At 36.3% G+C, this 12500-nt stretch overlaps 1 protein-coding gene across 1 annotated transcript; it reads right to left on the reverse strand.

Annotated features, from left to right (window-relative positions):
* Positions 1-7344: 7344 nt before the first annotated feature.
* Positions 7345-11948, reverse strand: ZIC2 (Zic family member 2). Its single transcript, XM_053704915.1, has 3 exons — positions 10474-11948; positions 8965-9128; positions 7345-8377 (listed from the first exon to the last, which is right to left on the reverse strand). The coding sequence occupies exons 1-3, from the start codon at positions 11591-11593 to the stop codon at positions 8168-8170; spliced, it is 1494 nt and encodes a 497-aa protein (XP_053560890.1). The 5' UTR covers positions 11594-11948; the 3' UTR covers positions 7345-8167.
* Positions 11949-12500: the final 552 nt, after the last annotated feature.

Genomic DNA, 12500 nt, shown 5'->3' on the forward strand with positions numbered 1-12500 from the left:
ATATATTGTGGTGTGCAATATAATATCTTAACTTATTAATATATGTGTGTGTATAGTATATATATATGTATATATGTATGTGTGTGGTGTATATATATTTATTATTGTATATATTTATGTGTGTGTATATATATATATATATATATATCATATATATATATATATATATATATATATATATAAATAATTATATATATATATGTGTGTGTGTGTATATATATAAACTTAAAATACCAGTATACATTTTATCCATTAATATTTGGATTAAAAATTTAGAAATTTTAATTTAAAGTTGATGTTTAATATGTTTGTCTGATAGGAAATGAAATATTCTCGTGGAAATATAATATGCATTATGTCTTTTAGAAATCAGTTCTATTTATCTCTTAGTGGTGGATTTGGATTGAAAGCCCCCAAACCATATGTAGCTGATTTTGCCTTTGTTTTTGGAGATATACTCTGCTTTTGTTTAACTTGTGTTGGTCTGGGCTGCAGCTTCCTGTGTTTGGAGCTCAGCTATGTTTGATCTCTGCTGAGAAGGAAGCAATACATTGTATGGAATGTCTGGCAGCCCTATATGGATATGGGCTTCAACTTGAGCTCCAGGCTGTACATGCGGGGGGTGGGGGGGGGGCCTGGGGGGGGTGGGGGCCAACAGAAGTGTAACCAGAGGTGCCCCTTCAATAACGCAGGCTGTTAAAGTCTATCTCCTATATTTGTGGTCATGGTGTACCTCGTAAAATCATCTAGTGCTACATGCTGAAATAGACTCATTACTTCTCAGAATAACAGATTTCGAGCCCTTGTTAACCCGTACTTAAAAGCATTGTCAACATCCATTAGCAGATCATATTTTGACATCCCGTATTAAAGGTAGATGATTGATGGATTGATAGACATTAATATGTATAAGGTAAATATACACGCAGTTTACTCCTCGTTGCCCTATATATAATGTTTTATTGATTTTATTTCCACCTTCTTAAGCAAAATATTAGATTTTTTATTATTGATTTAAAAACAAATTGGTAGTTCTTTCAGGACTGAGAGATTCAGAAGCCTTTATAGTCAATACCTTATTTCCTATAAAAGTAGGCCGCTTTACATTTTTACCATTTACTCTCTCTAATAGTTGAAACATGTGTGTGTGTATATATATATATATATTTATATATATATATATATATATATATATATATATAATATATATATATATATATAATTGTAACGGTGAGTAATTCTTCAGAAGGCGAAGTGCCAAATCCTGCTCACAGATCAAGAAGATTGGAATAACACGATGAGTACAGGAAAATAGCATCTACTTAGAAAGGGGATAGTATATGTGTTACCTATCAGGAGATGTTGAGGAGTTGAAGGATGCCAGTAAGACCAGGGGTTACAGTGATGCTTCCAGGCCTTATCTAAGGAATATACGTTATTAAACATAGTGTATAATGTAGCTAATAATTACAAGTAGGGCAGGGAGTTTTGGCTTCTTTTGATTACCTATATCTCCATATCACATTCTGTCAATCCATACATTATATACTGCAATGGTAAAAACATAGGTTGTAATAAAACACTCTGTAAATATACATAACACCCATATGCCAATCTAAAACACACGATTATTACCTTGGTGTGCTCAGGGAAACAAAAACTCGGGTAGAAGCAATACGTGATGCTGTAATATTAATTTGGATGCTGTGATATATATTGATTGCTTTGGTTTAAAGCAATTTTTCTTCTTAGAACCCTAAATGTGAAGAGCTGTAACAAGATCTTCTTTTAATCGATAAATACCACTTTGTATAGTCTAATATTGTTTTGCAAGTTATCCTAATTATTAACTGACCAGTGAAATAAGAAATCAGCCACTGAATATTAACAAGGCATTTGCAAAGGTGAGTTTACTTCACAGACATCTACAGTAAATGTTTACTATGTGAAAAGGAAGTCAACACCAATTAAAATCTTGAAACCAGCGTTCATTAGTATTCATGACATAGGATCCAGCTTTTATGTTTATCTTGGCTCCATGGGATCAATATCTGAGCAGCATGTGCCAGAATGAGCAGGAATCTGGTCACTGCATGTGACTGACCTTTCGCTCTTCCCTACAGGTCACATCACTTCATCAAAAGCAGGTCATACTATATTCATCCCAAGTACCTCTTAAAGAAACCAGGGCAAAGAAGGTACAGACAAGTAACTTATGGTAAAGAAAATGTACTGGATGTTTACACCCATATGTAGACTGATTTATATATACTAATTATGTGACATTGAAGTCAGTATTATATTAAGCAATACAGATTGTGTGATGGGATATATACTGAATTCGTATTATGAATATCTGTTTAGAAGCTCATTTTAGGTATATTGGGATGTGGCATTGTGAATAAAGTCGCAATAAGTGTTCATAAATTAGTGCTGGTCACTATTAAAAAAAATAGAGCTAGTATTTACACCATGTACCTACAAAATCTATAATTTTGAATGGAGAATTTAGTTAAAAAAAATAATCTTCTAGAATCATAATCTAACCTAACATTTTACATAAAATGTTTAACAGCTTTTAATACAGGTAATTTTACTCCTAATCGGTTAAATAGAAGTGATTGAAAATTATAAATGCTGAGATGCTGTCTAAACTTTTTAAAGGACTATAGATGTTACTTTACATAGCACCCAAAAAAACACACAGGATTAGAGGAAAAAGGCCTGTTCAAGAAACCTTCGATGATCTGTCAATACCTCCTTAATTAGCACAATGTATTACACTTCATCTCAATTATATTTATTCCATGGCATCCACTAGTGTTCTTCTTGACAAATTCGTGGTATTATGTAGAGTCAAAACATTATGTTAACACTTAAAGTCATATTCGTGTGTGAATTTAGTGCAATAGTATAAAAGGCTATTATTGTAGACTATTTCAATACAGTAGTTAGGTGTGTGTGTGTATATAATATATATATATATATACACACACACAATCACACGCAGACACTTATTGAAGGGACCTAACGTTTAATGGATAGAGGTTATTCCATTGTTGATTGTATTTGTTTTACTGTAGTTACACTGCTGGTCGGGAGAGTGTTTTCCAAAAGCCACAAAGGTATTAGAATTGCCATTAACCTACGGAATTCTAATAGATAAAATATATGGTTCTTCTCTTTAGCACAAGTTCTCTTTCTGTTTTCATGGTACAAAAATTCAAACCTCCAGCTTGTATTGTATAAAAATATACATGACACAATACAAAGCTGCCTCTGCAGGAACTATACGTTACTGACCACCCCAGCAGGAGAATTCATGGTCCTGTGTCTTGCTTTAAATTATTAATGTATGTTACAATGCATAGAGGAGGGGCTGAAATAGTGATATCTGAGTTATTTTACTAATTAAACTAGATGCTTGCAGGTCTTAAACCAGGAAATTGGAGAATCGAATGAAAGCCCACTGAATATAGTGAAGGGATCATTTTAAATACAAATATCAGTTTATTGCAATCTGTGATTAGTTTATAATATAATAAACTTTTATTTAGTATACTCTAAATAAATATCTAGGAAATCTTATTTTAAAGTAAAATGACCAACAAGAGTATAATTTAATTGTAACCTAACTTGTGTGTGTGTGTGTATATGTGTATGTATATATATATATATATATATATATATATATATATATATATGTGTGTGTGTGTGTGTGTGTTTTTGTGAATATAAAAATTATTACTGCATCTGCAACCTAGTCTATTAACAAAGATAAATTTACTCTCTTTATGTGCGATTCGACTCCAGACATTGTTACGAGCCAACTTGAATTCGCCTAACTTACACCATGATAGTATAACACAGTATACTGAGACAGATGTAGGTATATTACTTCTATAGGCCACTTAGCAACATAATGCTTGCAACGTAACACGCAATATCATATATTTTATTGAATAAAAACAACAGTTTAGAACAAAGTGTTTATGAAATGGAAGAAAAGAAAAAAAGATTGCTTAATTGAAATGTGAAAGTGCAGCAATAGAAGTGAATGGTGATGGTGAGCAGTACAGCTTGTAATGTTTCAGTATACTGCCGGCTCTGCGTGCTCACACTATTCCTTAGCGTCACACTGTTTGCATTGCAAGTTGTGCCTTTGCTGGAGCAGAAATAATCCTCAGCCTGCAACAGCTACAGTCATCTCAAGCAGAATCTCTAGAACAGGGTTACAGCTGCACGGGCACATCTAGGTTCTCTCTTTTATTCTGATTTCTCATCTTTGTTTAGTATAAATAAATGTTCCAGAGAACTGAAGCTTTTGCTCACCCACCTTACTGTATAGCACAGAAAAGTATTTAACAATGGCTAGTCTGAGTGAGCTGCAATTCCTTGCACAGCACAGAAATGTATTAAATAAAGTCTGAGTGAGCTGCAATTCCTTGCACAGCACATTTATATATTTTACAATGGCTTGTGAGCTGCAATTCCTTGCACAGCAGATAAATGTATTTAATAAAGTCTAGGCTGAGTGAGCTGCAATTCCTTGCACAGCACATAAATGTATTTAATAAATTCTAGTCTGAGTGAGCTGCAATTCCTTGCAAAACACATATATATATATATTACAATGGCGTGTGAGCTGCAATTCCTTGCACTGCACAGAAATGTATTTAATAAAGTCTAGGCTGAGTGAGCTGCAATTCCTTGCACAGCACAGAAATGTATTTAACAATGGCTTGTGAGCTGCAATTCCTTGCACAGCACAGAAATGTATTTAACAATGGCTTGTGAGCTGCAATTCCTTGCACAGCACAGAAATGTATTAAATAAAGTCTGAGTGAGCTGCAATTCCTTGCACAGCACATTTATATATATTACAATGGCTTGTGAGCTGCAATTCCTTGCACAGCACAGAAATGTATTAAATAAAGTCTGAGTGAGCTGCAATTCCTTGCACAGCACATTTATATATATTACAATGGCTTGTGAGCTGCAATTCCTTGCACAGCACACAGAAATGTATTTAATAAAGTCTAGGCTGAGTGAGCTGCAATTCCTTGCACAGCACAGAAATGTATTTAACAATGGCTTGTGAGCTGCAATTCCTTGCACAGCACAGAAATGTATTAAATAAAGTCTGAGTGAGCTGCAATTCCTTGCACAGCACATTAATATATATTACAATGGCTTGTGAGCTGCAATTCCTTGCACAGCACACAGAAATGTATTTAATAAAGTCTAGTCTGAGTGAGCTGAAATTCCTTGCACAGCATATATATATATATATATTACTATGGCTTGTGAGCTGCAATTCCTTGCACAGCATATATATATATATATATATATATTACTATGGCTTGTGAGCTGCAATTCCTTGCACAGCATATATATATATATATTTTTACAATGGCTTGTGAGTTGCAATTCATTGCACAGAAATGTATTTAATAAAGTCTAGTGTGAGTGAGCTGCAATTCCTTGCACAGCACATTTATGTATATTACTATGGCTTGTGAGCTGCAATTCCTTGTACAGTATATATATATATATTTCAATGGCTTGTGAGCTGCAATTCCTTGTACAGTATATATATATATATATATATATATATATATTACAATGGCTTGTGAGCTGCAATTCATTGCACAGCAATTGGCCGCAACGTTCTTTGGCAGGCAGCGGGTTAAACTTTAAGGACCTAAGATCGATTTAAATTACCTATTGTAACTCCCTTTGCTTTAGGGTGAGTCCCTGGTAAAACCACTGGGATCTGGGTTCTACAAGACAACAACGGCATCAAGTCAGCCAAGTTCAGGTTCACTGCCAGTCTAGTGAGGGAACCGTTTTCCTTGCTAAGTCATTATTCTTCCATCCATGTAATAGAAAAGCACTTTATTATAAATACAAGTGGTAGGGAACCACAGAACATATTGCTAATACTTAGGAAACCCAATCTATTATTATATACAAACCACAAGCTTTAGAGTCCCGTGTCAGTAAATGAAGCTGCAAGATATATAGATTAAGAAACCTATTCTCATTCTTTCTTGGAAGCTTTAAAATTAGATTTTGTTTTGATATATTTAACAAATAAATCGATCGCAAATAAAATTAAAACGTGGGAAATTTAATTTATATGCACATCTCTATATAAACATTGGAGCAATAATTGTTAAATATAAATATATATATATATATATATATATATATATATATTAGAGAGCGATTAATTACCACAATTACTGCTCCAATTTATATAATATTATTTCTATCTTATTTTATTAATAAAGCCTACATTAAATTAGAATATTTTTTTATTCCAAAGTGGCGCTTTTTTAATCCTTCATTGAGGTTTACACTGCATACAACTGCAAAGTTGCACTATTTAACGACATTTGCTTAGATATCTATTTTAACTTAGAAGCATCAGAATTGCTGGGATGTTTAATAACAATTCAAATATATATATATATTTTTCATGCATACACACTGTATGTATAAGCATAGCAAACACACAGATACATTGCTGTATTTAGAAACACACTAACTTTCTACTTTAAAAAAGATACAAGTGCATTGCTGTAAACATGCATTATACATACAAAAAAACCTAAAGAGCTGCTAGCGTTAAAATAAAATTCACAATAAAAATATCAGATGATCTAGCTTCAGGAACTGGCTGTTAAAAATGTACATATGTACTCAGACACACTATATATATATATATATATATATATATATATATATATATATATATATATATATATATATATATATATATATATATATATATATACACACACACATACATATACACACACATATATATATATATATATATATATACATACATATATACATACATACAGATAAATAGATACCCTGTACATAACGTTCATACACAGTGGGTATTTTAAATTAAGCAAATCTTTTCATTTTAAATTACGCTGTATTTTACGTTTTGTTAGAACATGTGGGTATCCTGCACTTGAAGAAATTCAACTAAATCAGGTATATTATTTTTAGTTGACTAGTATACATATTGTAACGGGACAGAGCTTATATCTGATGTTTCATATATCAGCACAGAAACAAGTATTAACTGATGTTTCTTGTTGGATTACTATTAGCAAATAGAAAAATATTTTTATTTTTTTTTAATATAAAACTACATCCCTGAACTACCTGTAAATTCAGTTCCATATACTATCCAGAAGAGAAAAAGAATGGAGTTTGCAGTTTCAACACATTTTATTATAATGTCTATATGCATTACTTTCAAAACATGTCACAAAAAGAAATGATGAAACCACTTCAAATAAAAAAAATCTGAAACAATTTATGCTCACAATTGTACATATTTATAGTTAAGAAACTTTTTTTTTTTTTATAAATAGTGTTTCCTCTGTAGCAAGTGTATACCATAATTTAATTACAAATGGATAAATATGGTAAGAAATATTTACAAGAGGAAGGCTGTAGATATGGTAAAAGCTAACTGCACATTAGTTTAAGATGCCCCACAGTCTTTCAAACAGTAACTAACAAGTTGAACTTGCAAAAGCACAAAACATCACAAACTGTTAACATAAAGTACATTCACAAGCCTTTAGTATAAATGTCTGCTGTAGATGGATGGAAAAAAAAAAAAAAAAAAAAAAAAGACTTTGGCACAGTTTTTTATTCCCCAGTCCAGTTGCATGAAATTTACAATCAAGCTTCCTTAATAAAAAGGACACAAATACTTAATACCACAATACAAAAGAGACAAGTCTCATCTTATTTTTGTTTTGAAATTGGAGATTAAACCAACGTCTGTTTTTGTAAAACCGCATCTACTGCGGTATAAAAGTCATAGACAAAGAAGAAACTGCCTTTAGCTTCTGCCTGTAGGTATTGTCTATATACATAGGGGAAGGGAAATGTTGGTGTAGGTCAAGAGTAAAACAGTTCTCATATTTGGGGGTTGGGAGGAATAAATAGATTCTGGTGTATAATATCTTCATGCTTTTTTGTACATCATTTGCAGCGTTTTTGTATGTAATCCTTGCTGGTGCTGATGATCATTCTCACATGGGAGTGTCCGCTTGGCTGGTGAATTTAGGTTCCTGCAATGTCCCTGTTGGCTTCTCAAGTGTCCTATAGGAGCTAGTAGGGGCCCCTAGACGTACCATTCATTGAAGTTTGAGGAGAGAGCTCCCCCTGCCCCACCTGACACGCTGTGTACAGCAGACACCCCGGCTGCCGTTGGGGACAAGTTGGTGGTCTGTGTTTCAGTGCTAGGTGATACCAGGCCTGGAGGGGTAGAGGATTCATAACCAGAGCTGGCAGCTGGGGAAGATTCAGAACCTTGGGGTGAAGATTCATGCACCTGAAATAAAAAAAAATATAATGATAAACACTGGGCCACAGCTAGATTATAGTATATATAAAAAAAATATATATCACTATAGTACAGGGCCTATCAGGTTTCTAAAGATTAACATTTTCTGTATTAATTCTCCATATGCACGTGTGGGAATTTGTACAAATTATTTCATACAATTTTACAACTTGTCAGATAAATCTCCCCTAAAGCCACTAAGCTCTGAGTCCATCACTAATATATTACTTACACTTGTTCCAACAGAAATGTTACATTGAAAACTAAGGCGGTTTAACAAATAGCACATATAACTAAATATGTTATATTAAATATTGAAATGGATTTAGGTTAGGTCTTGGACCCCCCCCCCCAAAAATAATATAAAATAAAATAAAATAAAATGAATATCCAGTTCTAACATACTTTTTTGTTAATAGGATATAGATATATATAAAAAAAAACACATTTTATTTGTATTGCAAAAGCTTATACAGCCAAGTGATGTATATTGTCTACATAAGATTTCAAGGTGCTTTCATCTGTGTTTACACAAATCTGTGTTCTGCTAGATTTCATTAAAAGCAGATGATTACCTTCATGTGTTTTCTCAGGGAGCTGGGGTGGGTGTAAGACTTGTCACACATCTTGCACAGATAGGGCTTGTCTGAAGTGTGGACATGCATGTGCTTCTTTCTGTCGCTGCTGTTGGCAAAACGTCTATCACAGCCTTCAAATTCACACTGGAATGGTTTTTCTCCTGTTGACAAAATTGGTTATAGTCATTTAATTTACATTAGTGGTAAAAGCGCGAGATTAAAAATCCACCATTCCATGAAAGTAAAAAAAATAAAATACAAATATATTGGTATCTCCTTGTTTCACTTTTAATTTAAAAAAATAAAATGATATAAAATATTTACAAAAAACAATGGTGGTTTTGTGCTGTAGCAACAGTAATATTCTGAAGAAAATGTTAACATTTTAGTCTCTGCATTGTAGCCTATTAGCACATGAAAAACCCTCACTAAAGTAGTTATTTAGCAGAAATTCGGGTAAATACAAAGTGGGGTGGAAATATCACGCTTCCTCCAAGGTTTCAAAAGATATGTTAATTGTCCTTCATTAACAAATGATTTAAGAAGAATAGTTTTGCTTATGCGCCCAGGTGGGGTAAACAAGCAGCTTGTAAATAGGATAGGCATTTAAAATGCATTCATTTGATTTTCACAACCTCCCCTAGTTACCAGATATCCAAATGTTATGCTGTTTGGAGCAATTTAGAGGTGTGATAACTCAAATATCCACCATTTGGAGGGAATCCACTTAGCATTAAATTCCATTAGCACCTAAATTGTTTTTAAGAGACATCTGTTCAGATACAAGGAATTTAATGTGGACTTTCCGTGCAATGAAATGCCCCTTAATTTAAACCCTGTTAAATCTTGTCTGGCACCTAAAACACCCCAAGACTTTACAATAGACCTCACATATACCTTCCTCCTAAAGTAAATATTTTGTGACTTTATTCGAAATGTAAGACCTACCCGGTTTTAGCACAAAGGAGAAAACATACATTTCCCCCATTATAGAAAAAATAAGAGTGCTACTAACTTGATAATTATTTTCACGAACAATTTACAAATATATGAAGACAGTATGGAATAACCAAATACCTTCTGGATAGAAAAGTAACCTATTCACTTCAAAATTATATATAGATATATAAAAAATAATGGACACCCCATTTGGATATATGAATGCTAGATTATAGACCAATAAATACCTAGGCTAAAACTAAAGCGCCTATACTGAACTACACAAAAATACAAATTACTAACTTTAAAACCGATTAACCACAGATGCCAATCAACTGCCCAAGCGAGAGGTGAACAAAGTAGAAACACAAATGATGGGCTTACTAATTCTGATTTGTACCCGATTATCAGCTCAGACACTGGATTAAAAATCAGACGATGCATATTTAAAAATTTTAAGCAGTTGGCTACTAGATACATAACATGCAAAGCTCTGCAATGACCACTTAGTGTTCATATTTAATGTAGAAGTCGTTAGTGAAAAATAAATAAGAGATGAGCACCTACCTGTGTGCGTTCTTTTGTGAATCTTAAGGTTCTCCGACCTGGCGAAGACTTTGCCACATCCCGGGAAGGGGCAGGGGAAAGGCTTCTCCCCAGTGTGCACTCTGATGTGGTTGACCAGTTTGTATTTGGCTTTAAAGGGCTTTCCCTCCCTGGCGCACTCCTCCCAGAAGCAGATGTGGTTGCTCTGCTCTGGGCCCCCTACATGCTCCACTGACACATGGGTGACCAGTTCGTGCATTGTACTGAAAGTCTTGTTGCAGCTTTTTTTGGGATTGCTGAGCTGCTCTGGGTCAATCCATTTGCAGATGAGTTCCTGCTTTATACATTGCTGTCTCATGTACCTAAAGAAGGCCCCAGGGTGGTGGTGGTGATGATGGTGGGCAGCCATGTTCATGCCCATGTTCATGGGGCCATACTGGTTATGTAGTTGAGCTGTGGTATAAGGGTCTCCTCTGGGGCTGGACACCTGACGGTACTGCTCAGTTCTACCGAACACCTCCCCTGGCAGCCCCAGCCGCATCTGGCCGCCCAGGGCATTCTGTGAGACCGCTGCATGCTGCTCATGGATGCCAGGGAACAGCAGGTGGCTCTGCGGGTGCTCTCCATGCGGAATCTGGTGGTGATGCGGGTGATGGTGCAGGCTGCCAGTGGGGGGGCCAAATAAGCCGTGCTGACCTCCTCCAGTGCCAGTTGTAGGGCCCTCTGCAAATCCGCGACCGCGGAACAAGAAGTCCCGGGGGCTGTAAGAGGCAGCGCCCGTGTAGGCGGCATGCGGTGCCAGGGCAGAGGAGGGGTAACCAGCTTGGGAAGTAAACGCCGAGCTCTGGCCCGGTGGGGACAAATCGTGAGATCCGTTGGCCCCGGCTCCTCCACCAGCTCCTCCTCCGTTAGTTGCGCCGCTGCCACCTCCAGAACCACTGCCTGGGTTGAGCTTGAAGGCTCCCATATGCGCCGGTTCTACAAAGCTGTTCTGCGCCAGGCTCAGCTCCCGCTCTTGCATTTCTGCGGCTGCGGCAGCGGCTGCTACTGCCGCAGCGTGATGGTGATGATGGTGGTGGTGATGCCGGGCGAAGGTGCCCACACCCAGGGCAGGGAATTGGGGGCCGGCGTCCAGCAGCATCCTCACTGGATCCCAAACACTCCAGTATCAGCCGGCGGACTTGCAGAAACCTCCCGGAGCAACTGCAGCGTCCTTAGACCATTAAATGTCCAGTAGAATAAGCTGCAGAAACAACAATAGTTTATGGATAAAAATGTCAATAAAAGTTGTGTCCTCTTTCTTCTGTAGATCCTAATACGGTGAGTGTAGCATAAAAACACATGGTAAAGAAGGGTCCTTGCTGCTTGTGCGCGTTAAAATGAGTCCTATGCTCTGCTGCTATTTTCTCATGATATGGATCCAAATTTCCCTCCTCCTCTTTCGATCTCTGTTAGGTCTCAGTCGGGGAACTTAGTTCGGATTCCCCCCAGATGAAGGATCGTGCGGCAGATGCTCCTCTCTCTTCTTCTTCTTTCTTTAAGTTGCTGCTTGGTGCGGTGGGAGGAGGGGTAGGGAGAGTAGGAGGAGGGTTTGGAGGAAGCTTGCAAAAAAGGGGAGGAGGTGCTGGTGGCACAAAAAAACAAACAACCATAAAAGAAAGGTGATACAACAGACCGGTGCGCAAAGTAACGGAGGAGATGGCTGCTGCACAATCACTACAGGAGAAATCGGATTGAGCGTAGATTTCCTCTTCCCCGTTGGTTTTGTTTGCTTACTTATTTGCAGTATTTCTGTCGTTAGATTGAGTTTTTGTTGTTCTCGTTCTATGTCTTGTTTTTATTCCAAATGTTTTCGTACTTATTCCCCCCTCACCCTTATCACAACCCCTCCTATGCTTTCTATGTTACTCTCTAAATGGACTGGCAGGCTGTCTGTCCACCGCCCCCTTTAACAGCTGCCCGGTCATGGTTTGGCTGCTCTGTGATTGGCTGAGAAAAACTGAGTAATTTTGTTAGCACGTCCCCAGCAGCCTGCCAATCACAGCTCA

Source organism: Bombina bombina, chromosome 3, assembly GCF_027579735.1.
Source record: "Bombina bombina isolate aBomBom1 chromosome 3, aBomBom1.pri, whole genome shotgun sequence".
Classification (NCBI taxonomy): domain Eukaryota; kingdom Metazoa; phylum Chordata; class Amphibia; order Anura; family Bombinatoridae; genus Bombina; species Bombina bombina.